The 19,649-nt window shown below is 43.9% G+C and overlaps 1 protein-coding gene across 1 annotated transcript in view; it reads left to right on the forward strand.

The window, feature by feature from the left end:
* Positions 1–11,998, forward strand: part of COL6A1 (collagen type VI alpha 1 chain) — a 46,740-nt gene extending 34,742 nt beyond the window's left edge. Inside the window, exons 26-35 of the mRNA XM_079947435.1 lie at positions 1,393–1,458; positions 1,960–1,995; positions 2,786–2,822; positions 3,955–3,963; positions 5,058–5,191; positions 5,436–5,545; positions 7,347–7,533; positions 8,448–8,604; positions 9,410–9,439; positions 10,040–11,998. Coding sequence (XP_079803561.1) covers positions 1,393–1,458; positions 1,960–1,995; positions 2,786–2,822; positions 3,955–3,963; positions 5,058–5,191; positions 5,436–5,545; positions 7,347–7,533; positions 8,448–8,604; positions 9,410–9,439; positions 10,040–10,650 — 1,377 coding nt within the window. The 3' untranslated portion in view covers positions 10,651–11,998. The remainder of the gene's footprint in view (positions 1–1,392; positions 1,459–1,959; positions 1,996–2,785; positions 2,823–3,954; positions 3,964–5,057; positions 5,192–5,435; positions 5,546–7,346; positions 7,534–8,447; positions 8,605–9,409; positions 9,440–10,039) is intronic.
* The last annotated feature ends 7,651 nt before the right edge of the window (positions 11,999–19,649 follow it).

Here is a 19,649-nt window from a genome sequence, read left to right on the forward strand (position 1 = left end):
TGCAAATACCTACAGATGAAACATTCTTGATTCAAGTACGTGCTGTGGAAACAAATGGGGATTCATAAATGCATTTAGGTTTGCAGTTTACATTTCTTATAGACATTAATTGATATCTATTTGTTTAAGAATTTATGTCAGTATAGTGTACAATTCATTCTAAACAATATAAAAATGCATATTAAAACCAGCTTAAAATCAAACAACCTAAAACCCAAGATAGAAGAAAGAACATTAATAAACACCAGTTGAAATAATAATGAAATATACATTATTTGCTATCAAAGGCTTGAGTGAACAGGACAATCTTAGTCTAGTGCTGCAAAGATAGCCATGGTGGTACCAGGCAAATGTTCCTGGGAAAGGCCAGTTGAAGGGCCAACACAGAAAAGGCCTGACATTTGAAGGCTTGAATATCCATTAGGAGCAGGGCCTCAGACGATGATCTCAGCAGATGGGCAGGCTCATGACAGAGATGGTGTGTGATGGGCAGGTACAGTGAATTTAACTACCAGAGACTGGAGCATTTGTTTGGGGGTTTTGAATTTAGAAAAAAGTATGACGAAGGAGGAAATGATAGAAGTTTATAAACTTATGAGCAGTAGGGAGTGAGTGGATAAAGGAGATTCTTCTCCCACTTTCATAACATTAGATCTCGGGATCACTCAATTAATCTTCGTTTTGCATGGGAGTTCCATTCTGAACCCCTGCATGAGTCGGTGGAGCACATGTAAGCCTGCTCTGCCCTGTTCCACCCCTGCCCCATTCCGCCCCTTTCCATGTTGTCTTTATGACATTTTGGGGCTAATTTCTATGCCGTGCACAGGATCGTGATTGCATGCATGCAGACACGCCTAATTCAGTTGTTGCCTGTACATAAAAGGCAGCACCATTTCATACAGTGAATAAATAACTTATGGAACTCACTGCCACAATGTATGCACTAGAGTTCCAAAGGAAGTGATAAAAACATTATAGGACCAATTTTCAGGCTTTTTATCAAAGCTATGGGTGACAATGGAGTGATTTATCTTTTCAAAATATGTGTGAATTACTATAAATGTATAGATGTCATTGCATTCAGGTTTGTGTGCTGAGCACAGGTAAGATTTATATATTTCTCATCTGTTCACATGTTGCAGGTTCTCCTGAGAGTGCCGTGTTGTGGCTCTTGCACCTTCCATACCTGGGGGGGGGGGGAGTGACATGCAACCCCCTCCTTAGATAGGAAGTGATCTCACAGAAGCTAATTGACCAGTTTGATTGCTCAGTTGTCATAGTAAGAAAGTTGAGCAAAGGCAGCCCAGAAGTCCTTCTCTAACTTGAATGTCTTCTTTAACACAGAAAAGAGTGTAAGCGTCCCCTTAGGAAACAGGTGTCTTTTTCTTCCAGAGCAATGCAACTGGGACCCGAGGCATGAAAGGAGCCAAAGGTTACAGAGGACCAGAAGGGCCCCCAGTGAGTAACAAAGTTCCCACTAACTATGGATTATGAAGGAACGGGCCTTTGGGGAGCTACTTGGGATATATTATTATAGAGTAATACAATAACTGACTAGCTAGTAGTCTTTTATCAAAATGCCTTAGGTAACAAATTGCACCTGAGCCAATGCTCAGTGCTCTTACCAGGATAGCAACAAGAATATCTTCACAACTCTCAAGAAGAAGAAATATCAACCACAACATTCTAAGGCATTTTCATTGGCAGAGATTCTAATCCTCATAGCCAGATGACTGAGTACAAGTGGGGAGGTGTATAATTTGGATTGTGAGTAATTAAAAGAACTACAGTGGGGATCCCTTGGTTTTAATTTTTGGTGAGAGGTGTTTGGTTAGGAGGGTTTCCTGTTTTTGAGGGGTGTTGCCAGTTTATTTCTTTGTCTGACATAGCTTTCTCTCTGGAATTTGTCTGATGCAACTAAGTATTCTCCTGGCACATGTACAATGTGTTGTTTTCCAGGGACCTGCAGGACCCAGAGGCCCTCCAGGACCAGATGTGAGTAAAACTGGCCTTACATGACACTTGGGTCCTTCTCTTAGTGAAGGGTTGAGTGATTATGGAGGGAAGTGTTCAGCAAAGCAAAACAGAGTAGAGATGCACTCTGGCTTGTCCTAACAAAGCTCATTCCCTGAGTCAGTAACTTTCCCTTCTTAGCTTTCAGTAGTATTTCTAGCTATCTGTCTTTCCTTCTGATGATCTGACTTTAAAGTAAAGAAAACAGAGGTGACTTGTTTTGGACCTTCCTTACAGCCTTGCATTTTCTTTCTCTGGTAGGCACCCCAGATACAGCCTTTGCCCCCTCCTTGTTCCTTACGCCAGTTCTGAGATTTATACCCGCATTGGGGAGGCTCCCACAACCCATAGACTAACTTGGTTTTAAGCTCATTTTCTGTACAGTACTGTAGTCAGCTAAGAGGGGACAACTTCAGAATGGCAGATCAAATGGCCATCTTTTCAAGGAAGCAAGGAATAAGCACCCATTCACAATATTAACTAGAATTCATTACTTTAGCCTGAAATCAAGACTAAAGTGACAGTGTTGTTTCCACCAATGGAAACTTCTCTCTTTGCTTCCTGCTTATTAGATAATGCTCCACAAACGCAGCCTGCCCTCTCAGAAAAACATCTAATGCTTCACATGCTGCCTGGTGAATTGATTGCTAAATGTGACAGGGCTATTTTCTTGGGCTATAACAGCAATGAAGGACCCAGCTAAAGGGGAGTGAAGAATGAATCTTAATTTCCAAGACCTGGGTGACACCAATGTTTCTTCGTTTGTTTTCAGGAATGTGAAATTTTGGATATCATCATGAAAATGTGCTGTAAGTATTCTAACTCCTACTGTTGCAGAATTAGCAGCTGTATCATTACCAGTGACCAAGTCAGAATAAGAAACAATAGGTTTCTTGGCTTTAACCAAGCTTCACACCATCACATTGATTCTGGGATCCAAGTCTTCATGTTTCTAAATGGATTCAGCCCCAGTGTTACAAAACCAGAGAGCCAGCTTGGCTCTAGTCAACAGAAGTCATTGCCCAGAGTCATCTGAAAACCAGTTGGATCTATACAGCAAGGGCCCATTATCCATTCCCCCCCCCCAATCAGGTCCCAAGGTCCAGTCTATTGATTATTTTTTTGGACCAATAACAAGCCTTGTATCCTATCTTCCTCTAATTCAATTTTTTTAAGTGGCTAGTGTGACTCAAGCTTGGAGGGGACTTCAGTACTCCATTAAGTACTGTATTTCTGGTGTGAACCCAAGAGAAAGGGAAATTGAAACCTGATTCTGTGTGCTGCCTGTTTTGGCAAAGAAGTTCACAGGCTAAGGCTCTTAATTTGTTTTCATCCTTTATTTATATTTTGAAGGTATTAAACGTTTGCATCTACTATTGAATATCATCCAAGCAAATTATTTCCTACATTCCAAAAACCGCAAAGAAATGATAAGAGAGATTATTTACAATGTTTGGGAAAGGCGTCCCCTGTGCATGCTGTCTGCAGTCCCAGTTTTAACTAGTTGAGCAACTCTGTTGCACTGGGAATTAGGATTTCCTGTATACCTTATCATCATCCTTGTTACATTTGTTGTTTACATCAAATTACATTTGCTGCTTAACAAACTCTGTGGTTATTTTCCAGAGTTTATTAAACACTAAATGTGATTTCATCATTAATTGCAGTCAGGGATGTCAAACAATCCCAAAATATGTGTTCCCGCTGAAATGTCCTTCAGCATTTTTATTATACTTCCCTCTTTACTTTTTGCTAAGTAGCATATGCTGGATTTGAAAAACAAAACATCTGGGATATGAAAATCATCTTAAAGTTTACCTACTATCAGGGAGAAAGTTTTCAACATCCTCATATTGATATTTAATTTCAGTGCTCTTTAGAGTCACAGTGAGTTTGAAGTAGATTCTCAGCATATTTGTTTGTTTTCTTTCTCTCTCCTAGCTTGCTGCGGTGAGTGTCATTTTTGCAGTTTCTTTAACAACATTATTGCATTTTCATTTTAAAAATTGTCACAAGATTCAGATGGAGGAAGCTTACTCTTCAAATGCTGTTGCTGCTGCTCCTCTGAGACCCCTTTGTCACTGTCTCCATTTTATGGCCTTCTGCTATAGCTGTTTACTGCTACAATCTTAAGTTATTGTGCTTCCATAACATTGGCCATCACATAAAAAATGCCCACATCATCTACACAACCTTGCTGGTGTCCCAGAGATGCATGTGCAGCCCTTTCAATAAGTGAGTAAATAACTCAGAATCATCCTTTCTTTCGTTGCCTTAGCCTTTGCAAGGATGTTCCTATGAGGCACTTATATCTGTTCAGGTGGCCCAAACAGAACCACTGAAAGTTAAATAAGTTCTCTTGAATTACATCTGGGTGTATAAGATTTTATAAAGGCATTAGGGCAATTCTTATTTTAATTTCAAACTGCTACTTTATCAGACTTGAGTTGCAGTCCTAAGGGCATTTATTTAAATGTATTTTATAGCTAAATATGACATTCTGAGAGGATGAAGATGAAGCTCTGATTTAGTGTGAGTTTACATGTTCTCTCACATTGTAATAGGGATTCTGTGTAAAAAAAACAAACATGTAAACATACTCTAAATTATGTCATCACACAAATCATGGTTAAAGAAGCTTACAGTGCAGTTTAATATCTAAATTAACTAACAGTGGTTTGCAATTGGCAAATCAGAAACAAAAACCAATATTTGAGGTAGATTTGCAAACTGTGGTTATACTAAGTATGATTTGGCATGACTGGTCAAATCATAGTTACAGCTGCTGCTCTGCTTTCAGATTTATCCAGACACTGGAGTGTTGAGCAAGGAAAATATTAATAATCTCTAAACAATGATTTGCCTGTAATGTTAGCAGTGCAAACCATAGTTTGGATTCTAAGCTAAACTTAGCATTTGGCAAGAATTATAGCTTTTACTGTTACTGCTGTTGTAGTTGGTTCCCTTGGGTTGTTCAGCATCTGAAAGAAAGCCTTCATACTTCCACGAATGTTTCTATTGTGTGGTTCTGTGCTCTGTTACAGAATGCAAGTGTCTTCCTGGTGATGTTCTGTTTGTGCTGGACAGTTCAGAGAGCATTGGCCTGCAGAACTTCCAGATTGCTAAGGATTTCATTGTCAAGGTCATTGACAGGCTTATCAAGGATGAAAAAGTGACGGTAAGACTTGCAAACATCACATGTACCCCCCAGCAATATATGTTTAATGCATGTTATTATAAAACAACTGAGATACTTTCAAGTTTCCGAGCATTGTCAAAATCAACTACCTCCAGAACCTTACCCAGAGGCAGGATGTTGCCGTTAAAAGTTCCTAGATGTTATAAACTGTTCTTGGTGTCTTTGTTTATGATAATACATGGACTGAAAAACATCATTTGATGTTTAACTTTTCTCTTAACAGTTTAGACCAGGGGAGACCAACGTTGGTGTCGTGCAATACAGCCATGACAACACCCAGGAACTGGTGGCCTTGGGAGATAGCAACATTGATAACATTGGAGCCTTTAAGGAGTAAGTTTAGGTCAGATAATTGGGAGTTAGAGAGGGGTTATTGTGCTCAGTTTTATATGTGGCACCTCTGTGGGATGTTTTTCAGGTATCTGAATACCTTATTGCAGGAATGCTTAGCCCTAAGCACACTCAATATGAGCCACTACCCTGGGTCACATTGCACAAGCAATAATTGTGGCATTACAGCCCCTGAGGTCACCAAGGCATGGCCAGGTTTAGCTCTCATCCTAAAGGCGTAACTAAATTGCACTCAAGTTACTTTGTCAAGTAAATGTCTGCCTTGCACTCTGATAGGAAGAAACACTAAAGGACTGTATTTAGGAGCAATGTATCAGTGCAATGTATCAGTGACTCTAAAACTTGGGGGAAATGACCATTGTAGCAGATCATCTTGATCATTACATGATAAGAGACAGACCAACATGTCTTCTGCCACAGATATGCGAAGTGGAATTCTAGGGCACATTAGCAAAATGATGGGTAAACAGAATTGCCACCTGATGCTTAATGCATTGGGACAAAGATGCTTCCTTCTTCTGGGAAATTATCTGATTGGAATATATTTCTTCTAAGAATCTTAAGGCTGAGCTGGGTGTTTTCGGGAAGAGATCACCTGCCTTCAACCTATCCAACACCTCCGATCCCTCTTTACCTTGAATTTCCCTGTCGAGTCAGGTGTCTTTGTTATACAAAACTCACTGATGTGCACACATAAATCTCTGTATTATTAGGATTTTGCTCACTATTTATTATCACCTTGCAGCACTGGATAGGAACACTCCAGCCACCTCTATGCTCCCATAGTAATATGTTGATTTTGCCTCCATTTGAGAGGTGCCAAGAAATCACTAACTGAATGGAGTTTTGCTGCAAAAATTGAGAATTTAAAAAGTACTCCCCACCTCCTCCGATTTCTAATCTACAGACATGCTGTTCAAATTAACTCTCTACCACAGAGCTTTCCAAACTGTGCGTTGCAACACATTAGTGTGTCTGCTGCAGTGTGTAGGTGTGTCGCGCAAACACTCCCCGCTCTCCTCCCTCCTCCCAGGACAGGAAAGGGGGTGGTTTAGACTCCGGTTTGCTAGGAAAACTGAATTACTGTGTTGTAAAATGATGCATGTCTAAAAAGTGTGTCACCAACATAAAAAGTTTGGAAAGCTCTACTCTGCCATGAATTCTTTGAAGATAACTAACCAATAAAACTGCTCACTGGAAGGACAGATCGTGAAGCTGAGGCTCCAATACTTTGGCCACCTCATGAGAAGAGAAGACTCAGTGGAAAAGACCCTGAGTTGGGAAAGATTGAGGGCACAAGGAGAAGGGGATGACAGAGGATGAGATGGTTGGACAGTGTTCCCAAAGCTACGAACATGAGTCTGACCAAACTGCAGGAGGCAGTGGAAGGCAGGAGTGCCTGGCGTGCTCTGGTCCATGGGGTCACGAAGAGTCGGACATAACTAAACAACAACAAACCAATAAAGCAATTGATTACCTTGGTTTGGGATACATTGATTGACTGATACATTGCCAATTGAGAGTACATGAGAACTTCCTCAGAATATAATTTTTGTACTTCCTATGCAAATTAGTAAGATTACATCACTTTTTCACATTGCTACCACAAAAATTATTTAGGTTTGTTCATGGTAAGTGCTTTAGATTTTCTGGAAGGAAAAGCAAGTAAACCAGACTTAATAGGGGAGGCAAACCAAGAATAAGGAAAGAGCTGGGAGGCAGGTCTAGATTTCTCTGTCAGAAGAGGAGCTGGCACTGAAACTCAATGCTGCTTGCTTTGCAGAGCTGTGAAGAACCTGCACTGGATTGCTGGTGGCACATATACTGGGGAAGCCCTTCAGTTCACCAAGGATAACTTACTGCGGCGCTTTCCCTCTGAGAAAAGAGTGGTCATAGTCATCACAGACGGACGGTCCGATGTACTTCGGGACCAAACACCACTCAACGTTCTCTGTGAAAGCAAGACCCAGGTGAAATCAATATTATATGGAGGGCAGGAGGAGGGATAGGAAAGCCTTATTGGGTCAAGGTGTGTCTTCCTATTGAGAAAAGTTTGGGTCAGTGACTTTGGTTAAGCCAGGAGGAAACCAGCACTTGTGTGGGCAGTGGAGCGCAAGCTGCCTAAGGGCTTCTTCACAATTCTGCTCATCTTGTCGCTTTCACCCTGGAAAACCTGCTCTTTATTGAGTTTTTGGCAGAGTGAAATTTGCTCCAGTTCAGTGGTAAAGAGCTGGTTTCCCTGGAGAAATAGAAAACTGGTGAGACCCGTGCCTAGAAAACACAGGACAAGCAGGAAACCCTTCAGAGCCCTGCTTTCTAGGTATGGGACAAGGGGAGTGTGAAGGAGCCCTGAGACGGCTATGTAGTGAAGGGCAACTCCAGACTGAAATTTATGTCTTTTACTGAAGAGATCCTGCGGTGATCACAATTCAAGGGCTAATGTGAATGTCAGAAATTCAGTGAATGTTGATACCCATTGGTAATTCTTAGCACTTTAGAAGACCAGTGGGAAGTATAAGAAAGTTCTAACAAAACAGAATTAGAAGGATCCTAAATAAGCTTATGAATGGGTTTTGTGTGATATTTACCAAGGCAAGCAGGGCTGGGAAATATCGAAAGAAAACTTGGCGCAGCAGGATCTCTGTTCTTCAGGAACAGGGTAGTTTCCCTTTACTTGCCACAATGTTGATAAAAGATAAACTGTGTCTTGATTAACACTGGATTATCCAGTAAAGAAGAATTCTGTCTTCCCCCTGACCAATATATTCCCTATATTATTCTTGTTATTTCATTTTATCCCCCTTGATCCCCACTTGGGGCACCTGAGGACTAGCTAATGTGGAATCATTGAGTATAAGCCTTACATATACCTGTCAACTTCTAGGTGGTTCCCCTGGGTATCGGTGATATTTCCAACAAACCAGCAAACACTGAGCAATTATCAACTATTTCCTGTGGGGGCATCTCTGTTTATCAAGAAAACTTTGCTTTGCTGCTGGATGACAATTTCCTGCAGAATGTTACCTCTCAGATCTGCAAAGGTAGGTGACACATATTTGGTTGCTGAGAGCCTAATTATGAGCTGGTATTGAAGGAGGTGGTTGATCCAGCTTCTCAACACAATGAATGCCACAAAACAGCTGATGAGTGGAGAAATGACCACATAAGCCTAAGTTTGTCTTAGATGCCAGAGTTTATTTAACAGCACATTCTGCTAGTACTACTTTAGTGACCCACACAATTTGAAGAGATGAAGTGGCCCTGTAGAATCCATATCTGCCATCTCTACCAAGGTCATTTGTAAGGTGAACGCAGAAGGAAAACAGCCATGGGTGGGTCCAGCATACTTGTGATGACTGCTATGAGGGTGGCCAAAGCCAGAGGGCTGGAGCCCCTTTGCCAAGTGGGAAAATTCCAACCTGGTCCCAAATACGGCTACCGACAAAGCCATTGCAAGGTCAATCAGCGCAGCACAAGTCAGCCAAATAGGGAGGGCGTGGGAAATCCAGCAAAGTGGCTGCCAAGAGAAGCCGTGGGCCTTCTTTATATGCCCAGGAAGTGGACTGACACCCCCCCCCCGAGGAATGGCCCACCCCCTTGCACCCTTGTGATTGGCCAGTTGAGTGAGCAGGCAAGATCTGCTTCCTGGCAGCAAGCTTGGCCCAGGACCTCCTTTCCTGCCCAGGAAGCAGCCCCAAGGGGCCTTTTCCCCCAGATTATGGAGGGAGGGGGGAGCGCCAGCCTGCAACAGTGCCCACCAAGCAGGGGGAGTGGACTTTTGGCGTTGAACATTGATTGTAAATGAAGAGAAGGGTTTAGTGTGACGTTGTTTCATTTGTTTTATAGAAAAGAAATGCCCGGACTACACCTGCCCAAGTGAGTACTCTTTTTACAAAGTTGTGTTTATGAGTTGAGAATTTCTGTGCTCCACATAATCTTGAAGTTGCCTTAGCGACTGCTATTTAGCTTACTCCTTTTCCTCTGGACACTGACCATTCACCTGAGGAGCACCATAATTTGAAACAAGCTCTGTGTTTCAACTATTCTGTGCCATTGCACACCAGGGCCACCAGAAACCTGCATTTCCCGCTGAAATGGAGCAAACCCGATTGCTGCTTGCTCTGATTCAGCCGTAGAATGTGGGTTTTCCCAGGGGAAGGGAAATGCCAGGACAACAATAACCCTACTTGGACACAGGCCTGGAAAGCCCCGAGCTATGCCTAGAAAGGGGGCACAAAAGGAGTCTGGCTCAGAATCAACCAGTACCTCTTGGGATGTCCAGTTTCCTTTTGCATCCGAATACGTACTACTTAGTTTCCAGAAAACTTAGTTCTGAGATTAACACCTCTATGCCTTGCATACCAACAGAGCAATCCCCATGCCCTGCCTTTTTGTGCTGGTAATGACCACAGCACACATACCCAACTCTGAAAGATTTACAGCAGTGTCGTTAGCCCCTATCTCCTCTCTTTCCAGTCTCTTTTGCTGGCCCAGCTGATATCACACTCCTTGTGGATAGCTCCACCAGCGTTGGGAGCCGCAACTTCAACACCACCAAGACGTTTGTGAAGCGCCTTGCAGAACGATTCCTGACAGCAGCCAAGCCTTCGGAGGATGCCGTGCGCATTTCTGTCGTCCAGTACAGCGGCAAAGGCCAGCAGAAAGCGGAGGTGCAGTTTGAGCAGAACTACACGGTGGTTGCTAATGCTATTGACAGCATGGAATTCATGAATGACGCCACGGACGTGAACGCAGCCCTCCGCTTTGTCACTGGTCTCTACCGGCAGTCCATCCGTGCTGGAGCTAAGAAGAGAGTTCTGATTTTCTCTGATGGCAACTCTCAAGGCATCACCAGCAGCGCCATTGAGAGGGCAGTTCAAGATGCTCGACGGGCAGAGCTTGAAATCTATGTACTAGTGGTTGGCACTCAAGCCAATGAGCCCAATGTGCGTGTTCTGGTCACTGGGAAAGCGGGAGAGTACGATGTGGCCTATGGAGAAAGGCACCTTTTTAGAGTGCCGGATTACCAGTCTCTGCTGAGGGGAGTGTTCTATCAAACTGTCTCCAGAAAAATAGCTGTAGACTGAGGGGGTGGGAGTGGAAGAGCAAAATATATAGATTCTAAGTGTTCAGAAATAAAATATTAGCAGCCAGCTGGATCCATGTTTTTTATACAAAGCCATAGCCCACCCATGTCCTTACTTTTGAGCTCTGTTTTCTTTGTTGTCCATGAATTCTTCCAGCCTGCAGGGAAAAGCATAGGATGGTTTATTTTTCCCCTACTTTGATATCTCTCTTAACTGTAACTGAAATGACTATTTTTGTACCATATTTGATGAAGGTAAGCCGGGTTCATAAAGAAACTTCAATGCACTAACCTTATTTCTAAGGTTGATAGCACATTTCACATGAATATTAGGGTCCTCTTTCTCAAAATAAAAGGATCCCCTATATTTCATTGCCAAACTAATTTGTTAAATTTGTCTGTTCTTTTATTTTTATGTCAAGAAACATGTTGAGTAGCTATTACTGTTTAGGCTACTTAGCTCCTGAAAGATTACATTGTCTTCAGAAATATAAGGTTCATTTCATGGTATAGTCACTGCTTTCCACGACAACTATGGAAAGTGCTAAATTTGTAACTTGAGTCATACAATCAAGTTCAAAGTAGGTTACTTTGACAGAAGGATTCAACCCAAGAGTATCTACCCAAACTAGAGGGAAGCTGATGTTGTTCATACATGATGAACTTGAGGGCTCATCCACATTGCTGTTTGTCCTGTGATTCCTAGGCACGGGTCCGAGAGGTTTTTCTTTCGTCCCACTGCCTTCCCTGGGAAAACCCCCAGTTTACTGCTGAATCAGAACAAACATGAATAGGGCTTTCTGAAGATTTATGTTTGTTCCGATTCAGCAGTAAGCAGCAGGTTTCCACTGGGAAGCGGCAGGACAAAAGGAGAACCACTTGGAGCTGTACCTAGAAATTATGGGACAAGCAGAAGAAATTGCGGGTGAGCGCTGAAATTTGCAAAAGTGATATTCCAGTTTAAACAAAACCCGAAAGCCTATGCCGTGAGTTTGGGCCTTTTGGCTTTGGAGGGCCATCTCCAGCCAACATGAAGTCCATGTCGGTGCTACCCCTGCCATGCCTCAAAGCCTGAGGTTTTACATTGTTCCTATGTTTACACATCAACTCATGAAAGAGACATTGAATTTAGGAACTGGTTTGGACAGATTTCATCCAGTGTTTCCAATGGTGCTCTTGCTATGATTTCAGTGTTCTTTCTTTTCAAAACAGGAAATTGTTTTTAACACTGTGCCTTTTATTGTTTTTTCACCAATATTCATTTTACCACTTCATTTTATTTTATTCCTGTGATTTACTGACAGATGTTCACTTTGAAAATTTGTTCAAATAAATTGTTTTCCACAGTTTTGGTAGGAGGGAAATTGATTTGTTTCAGTTCTTAAGTTACAAGAAAAAGTTGCACAAGTAGTGTGTGCAAGGTTGTGTTTGACAATGTGGCTTCATTGCTGCATTTGAGATACCAGAGATAGCCTTGGGTTATTCTTAAATAGTAGTAGTAGTGATAAATAAATAACAAGGTGTGTATCGCTTAATTGTTCAATCCTCAAAGCAGTTTCTGAAGCTAAATGCAATGACAATGGGCTGTTGATAGGCCAGAGAACAAGAGATTAACAGAAATATCTCTGTGAGCTTCTCTTATTAGGAAGATGTCTGGGACAGGACAAAGCATGGCACTGAAGTTTCAATGAGAAAATTTTTAAAAACTGCTTGGCATTTGCCTTGGTAAGGCTCTAATGCAGTGTTTCCCAACCTTGGGCCTCCAGATGTTTTTGGACTACAACTCCCATCATCCCTAGCTAGCAAGACCAGTGGTCAGGGATGATGGGAATTGTAGTTCAAAAACAGCTGGAGGCCCAAGGTTGGGAAACACTGCTCTAATGGGCCCCAGGGTCGGGGGGGAATGGGGGGGGAGCTTGTTAATAGTCCTGTGTGGCACCTTTAAAAAAAGATAAAGGACCCCTGACAGTAAAGTCCAGTCACAGACAACTCTGGGGTTGCGGCTCTCATCTCGCTTTACAGGCCAAGTGAGCTGGCGTTTGTCGGCAGACAGTTTTTCCGGGTCATGTGCCCAGTATGACTAAGCCACTTCTGGTGCAATGGAACACCAAAACCAGAGCAGCGCATGGAAATGCCGTTTACCCTCCCACCGGAGCGTTACCTATTTAGCTACTTGCACTTTTTGACTTGCTTTCGAACTTTAGGTTGGCAGGAGCTGGGACCAAGCAATGGAACCTCACCCCGTCGTGGGGATTTGAACCGCTGACCTTCCAATCGGCAAGCCCAAGAGGCTCAGTGGTTTAGACCACAGCGCCACCCACGTCCCTTGGCAGCTTTAAGATTGACCAAAGGTCAATCTTAAAATTTGCAACAGTAAGGAAAAAAAGACACAGCAGCAGAGTAACAAGATAAAATCCAATTTGCAAAAGGAAATTGAAAAGGTGTGGAGAGCGTAAAGGTTTTCTTTTTATATATATAAAATTTTTATTAGGTTTTCACATTTTATAAAACAAAAACAAAACATATATATTTTTAAACTCTTATTTTCATTACCCCCTTTCCCTGACTTCCCCCCACCCCCTCTTCATACATCCCAATTCCAAAAATTAGTTCAGCAAGTTCTTATCTCCCATCTTTAACATATTATTGTTATTTTTAAACTTAATCCTTTTTACTTATCCAAATTTAATTTATCCAATTCTCTTTTAAACATTAAATCTTTTTTTTTCTAAGGTCGACCTAATTACCCTTCCACGAATTTCTCCCTTTGTATTTTTGTTAATTATATGTCATAATGGCCAAATACAAAAATCATAAAATTTTGAAATTCTGTTCTCCCCTCCCTCCCTACCCCAGTTTCCATCCCTTCCCAAGCAATTATCCTAGCCCGGATTCCTCACATCAGAGGCCTTCAAGTCTCTGTCAGTCTCTCTCTGCCGATTTTGTTGGTAGCCCTTTTTGTTGGTCCTCAGGTCTCGAAGGAATTCTATCTCAGTCACATCATATTTTCTTCCATCCAAGATACTTAATAGCAGTTGCTGCAAAAAGTCAGTTGATCTCCCATACTCAAGGAGGAAGTCCCAATCATATTTCTTTACTCTTTTGAATTCCAATATTCCAAGTGCTCCCGGGACTTCCTCCTTCATCTTTCTCATCTTTCGCAGATTTGTAATCCAAAGATCTTCTTCTTTATTTCCTGACAATATGGGCTTCTGATTGATATTTTCCTGCACTTTTTCCATTCCTCCTTTTCTCTCCACCGGTTCCAAAAAAGTTTTTTCTGGTTCAGCTGCAGATTACTTATCAGGCAAATCCTTTATGCATTCAGCAGAGTTGTTTGTTTTAGAGTTCAAGGTCATAAGTTCTTTATTCATAGCCGTACTCTGCTCTTGCAGGATTCCCACGAGAAAAAACATTCTTTCTATCTCTACCAGTAATTTTCCCTCTGCAGCCATTGTAATGTCTCTAGTTCCCCCTAGGGGGATTACAGTTGCTTGATAGTCCTTTTCCAACAGCCCGTTACTTTGTTGTTTATGACTACATTGTTTCCAGCCACCTCAGTTCAAAAGCAACACTTTTAGTTCAGAAAGTTATTAAATAACAAAGTTCTTAAATTTTAGCCACCCGTTTGACAGCTCCTTTGACAGCTGTCAAACTCCTTGTTCTTTTTCCTCCGGCTCACACACAGGACGCTCCCGGGTTCGGGGGGGGGGGTTTACACAAAAGCTTCCAAAACTCCTCACTTTCTCTCCAGCACAAAGACTTCTTCTGTCAAACTCATGGAAATATTTTTTATCTAACACCAAAAACAGTACTCTCCACCTTAGTCCACCGATCCTTGCTTTAGATCGTTTGTAGATAGGGGGGTGCGGACTTCCCTTTAGCACATCCCCCGGTTGTACCGAATTCAAAGATATAGATTTTAAAATCCAAATTCCATTCTACTCACGGGTTATTTGTTTCCAGTCCGAATTTTGGGGGAAAAGTCAGCGCTGTCCGGCCATGGCACGCGGCTTCGCTCCACTGAAGTAGCGGTCTACTCTCAGCACCACGCCGCTCCCTGTACCCTCTCCGTAGCCTTTAAAAAGGCTCTTCGTGGGTCAGGGAGGGCGCTTAAAGGTGCCCACCGAGTCACCAAGTCCGCAGGCTTCCGCGCCTGCGGTTTCTGAGGGTCCCCGCGTCGCCGGCGCAGTAGGACCCGTCTTCAGCAGAGCCGATTCCCTCCGGAGCTCGGAGGGAATCCGCCATTAGCCGATCGCGCTAACCCGGAAGTGGAGAGCGTAAAGGTTTTCACCTGGTACCAAAAGGACAGTAGTGCCAAGCAAAGCTTTACTGAGAGCTCCAAAGCCAGGTCACCATTGCAGAAAAGACTGACTTCAAGATTGACCAATTCAGGCTGCAATCCTGTACACACACATAAAAGGAAGCAATCTGCATGAGATTAAGTGGACCTTACTTCTGATCAACATGCGGTCATTGTGGCTTGAAGGGCATTAAGAAAACAGCAGTGTTTAAAAGTCTACTGTTTCTTTGCAAAGGAGGAGAATAGGAGGAGGAGAATAGGGAGAATAGGGAGAGAACCAGAGTGGGGGGGGTGTAATCCCAGAGAAGAAGCGATTATGATAGCAGGGACCCCTTCTAAACCAAACTAAGGCACTTTTCAGTTTAGTTAAGTGCTAATTATTTGTAAACCTGCAATTCTTAAGTGCCCACAGTATCTTTGCAAAGGAGGAGGAGGAGGAGGAGGAGAATGATAAAAATAGAACAGCTTAGCCATGCTGCCAGGCACCTCTACCAAGTCCAGAGTCCACCAGCTGCTACTGCCAGTCACTTGCATTTGGGGGTGGTTGTGGGGCGGCTGTTTGGAGTGGGCTTGGCTTTGTGGTCTTCCCTCTGCATCACTTCTGGTGGCGGGTGCTGCCTCCTTACAGATAATTCAACAGTCCGTCTATGAGCACTTAAAAAAGGATACAAAGAGCCAACATGGATTTCTCAAAAACAAGTATGTCAGACAAATCTCATTTCCTTTTTTATAGAGTTACAAGCTTGGTGGATCAGGGGAATGCTGTGGATATAGTATATCTTGATTTAAGTAAGACTTTTGACAAAGTCCCCCATGGTATTCTTGCGAAGAAGTGGGGGGTGGGGGTGGGGTGGATGTTTGGTTGGGCTTGGGGAATTTTTTTGATTTTGTTGTTTTTGTAATTTTTAGTTTTTTGTTTTTTGTTTGTATTGTTTTATTGGTTTTGTCTGTTTGTTGGTTTGTTGGTTTGTTTGTTTGTTTAAGGTGTTATTTTGTTCTTAAGGGGAGGGGTCAGGGCTCCCAGGGAGTGGGCCCCAGCCCACAAAATGGCTGGGGCATGTTCCACAGGGAGGGATGCACTGGGACAACCGATCTCAGTGATCACGGGTAGGAGGAGGAGTTACGCTAAGATTAGACCATGTCATTACAGAGGGGGCAGGTTTAGTCGTTGTCTGAGGACTATTCCTGCCTCTGGGTCTGGTCCTGACCGGATGGATACTAGAATCAGCAAGGGATACCCACATGACCTGAAGGTGCTGCTGTGCAATGCCAGGTCAATGATTCATAAGACCACTTGATCATGGATGGAGGATTTGACCTGGCATGTGTAACAGAGACTTGGTTGGATGAAGCAGATGGGCCTGTCCTTGCCGCTGCTTGTCCACCAGGTTTCTCTTACGCACAGCAACCCAGGTCATGTGGGCGGGGAGGGGGGGTTGCAGTGATTTTTAGGAAGTCGTTAGTTTGCATCAGGCGTCCTATTGGGAAGACCCAGTTTTCCGAGTGCATGTTCTGGAAGTTGGGCAATAGGGGCAGTACAGGATTCCTTTTGGTGTACCGACCTCCCCGCTGCACCAAGGATTCCCTGCCCGAGCTGCTTCAGGTCGTGGCGCATGTTCTCCTGGAGACACCTAGCTTGGTAGTCCTAGGGGATTTTAACATCCATGCCGACATGACCTTACAAGGGGCCGCTCGGGACTTCATGGAAAGCATGGCCTCCATGGGGCTGTCCCTGAATAAGTCTGGCCCAACCCATAGCCGCGGACATGCCTTGGACCTGGTGTTTACCTCTATGGATGAGAAGGGATCTGACACTAAGTAAAAGCGAAACGAAAGAAGTGCCATGGTCAGATCACTTCCTGGTGCAACTGGACTTCTCTGCAACCCATCCCCTCTGCAGGGAGGTGGGACCAATTCAGATGGTCCGCCCCCGCCACTTAATGGATCCAAATGGTTTCCAGAGAGTGGTAGGGGATGCTTTATCCCATGTTGATGGCCTTTCAGCTGATTCCCTGGTGGCCCACTGGAATGTGGAGTTAACGAGGGCTATTGACTGTTTGGCTCCGAAGCGCCCTCTCCGATTGCATGGAGCCCGGACAGCCCCATGGTTTTCCACGGAACTGAGGGAAATGAAACAATCGTTGAGACGGCTAGAGCGCCGGTGGCAGATAACTCATTCCGAATCTGACCGGACACAGGTTAGAGCTCAACGTCGAGCCTACCAAGTGGCGATAGCGACGGCGAAGAAGAATTTCTTCACCGCCTCTATTGCATCTGCAGAAAACAGCAGCAAGAGACTTTTTCAGGTGGTTCACAATTTAGCGGAACCACCTGCAACATTGGGGCCCAGTACGGGCCACATGTTCTCCTGCAATGATTTTGCAAAGCTTTTTGCAGATAAAATCGCTCAGATTTAGGAAGAAGTAGACTCCACCGTGGGAGCAGGGCCGGGGCGGGAGAGTGCTAGAGTCCTGTCTAGTCAAATTGAGTGGGATCAATTCCAATCCGTTACCCCCGAGGATGTGGACAGGCTGCTTGGACAAGTGAAGCCAACCACCTGTCTCCTGGATCCTTGCCCATCCTGGCTTATAAAAGCTAGCCGGGAAGGACTGGGCGATGGGCTTCATGGGGTGGTGAATGCTTCCCTCCGCTTCTTAAAAAAACATCTTTAGATGTGGCCACAATGGCCAACTATCACCCAGTCTCAAATCTTCCATTCTTGGGCAAGGTGATTGAGCAAGTGGTTGCTGAACAACTCCAGGCACGCCTGGAAGAAGCGGACCATTTGGATCCCTTCCAGTCGGGATTCAGGCCTCATCACGGGACTGAAACTGCCTTGGTCGCACTGGTTGATGATCTCCGGCAGGCTAGGGACAAAGGTGAGAGCTGTTTCCTAGGTCTGCTGGATCTCTCAGCGGTGTTTGATACCATCGACCATAACATCCTTCTGGACCGTCTTGAGGGGCTGGGAGCTGGGGGCACTGTCATACAGTGGTGCCGCTCCTTCCTCCTGGGCCGTGTTCAGAAAGTGGTGGTGGGGGATGAGTGTTCAGACCCCTGGGCTCTCACTTGTGGGTCCTAAATGGGGTAACTGTGCCCCTGAAGGACCAGGTACGCAGCCTGGGAGTCATTTTGGACTCACAGCTGTCCACAGGTCAAATCTGTGTCCAGGGCAGCTGTTTACCAGCTCCATCTGGTACGTAGGCTGAGACCCTATCTGCCTGCGGACTGTCTCGCCAGAGTGGTGCATGCTCTGGTTATCGGGAGTAGCTTGGACTACTGCAATGCGCTCTACTGCAATGCGCTCTCCGTGGGGCTACCTTTGAAGGTGACTCGGAAACTACAACTAATCCAGAATGCGGCAGCTAGACTGGTGACTGGGGGCGGCCGCCGAGACCATATAACACCGGTCTTGAAAGACCTACATTGGCTCCCAGTACGTTTCCGAGTTCAATTCAAAGTGTTGGTGCTGACCTTTAAAGCCCTAAACGGCCTCGGTCCAGTATACCTGAAGGAGCGTCTCCACCCCCATCATTCTGCCCGGACGCTGAGGTCCAGCGCCGAGGGCCTTCTGGCGGTTCCCTCATTGCGAGAAGCAAAGCTACAGGGAAGCAGGCAGAGGGCCTTCTCGGTAGTGGCACCTGCCCTGTGGAACGCCCTTCCAGCAGATGTCAAAGCGATAAGCAACTACCTGACATTCAGAAGACATCTTAAGGCAGCCCTGTTCAGGGAAGTTTTTAACGTGTGATATTTTACTGTATTTTTGGTTTCTATGGAAGCCGCCCAGAGTGGCTGGGGAGGCCCAGCCAGATGGGCGGGGTATAAATAATAAATTATTATTATTATTATTATTATTATTATTATTATTATTATTCCCCTTGCTATCGCTGAAGCCAAGGAGCCTGCATTCACTCCATAGGACGCACACACATTTCCCCTTATTTTTTGGAGGGGGAAAAGTGCATCCTATAGAGTGAAAAATACGGTAATTTACTAAATCACTGCAGAATTGAATGATAAGGAAAGGATTCATAAAATTTCCTAAGAATTTGTCTATAACAAATTTTGCTTGTACATGTTGCCAGCTGAATAGAATTTCTGAGCTCATAATTTATTGAAGCAAATATTTACAAGGAAAGACTGCTAATCTCCAAATTAGCATTTTCCTTCCAAGTAGCTGAACTTTGTGATATGTAGGTTGAATGAAAATCCAGCTGAAGGAAGATTTTGTAATACCAGACAAAAAGAATGCAATCTATGAGTGCTGGACACTTCACTGGAAAGTCACCAGGCACAGTGGGGTGGGTGACAGAAGCCAGATTTGGTCCACTATGTACTTTAGGAGTCATAACTCCTTCCGAATGTAGACAGATCATGTACTGAGAATAAAGAATGAGAACATGTAGCATCTCCACTGCCTTTATAACATGGCTATCATAAATGGCTATCATAAATCACTGCATAATTATCTCAGTTGGCAGCACATCAACAGTCAACAACTAGTCAGCCATTCTCCTCCCTGGAAGTCCTTGGGAGTGAAATGGCCAACCTTCATATAACCTAGTCCCAGACCATTTACGCTAAACAGGCACATCAGAAAGAATGTGCTGAGCAGGCCAAAGGACAGGACAAAATGCTGCCACCTAAGATGACCATCATCTAATTTTTATACCTTGAAGTTAGAAGCAGCCTTCTGA

Source organism: Podarcis cretensis (genome assembly GCF_951804945.1).
Source record: "Podarcis cretensis genome assembly, chromosome: 1".
NCBI lineage: Eukaryota > Metazoa > Chordata > Lepidosauria > Squamata > Lacertidae > Podarcis > Podarcis cretensis.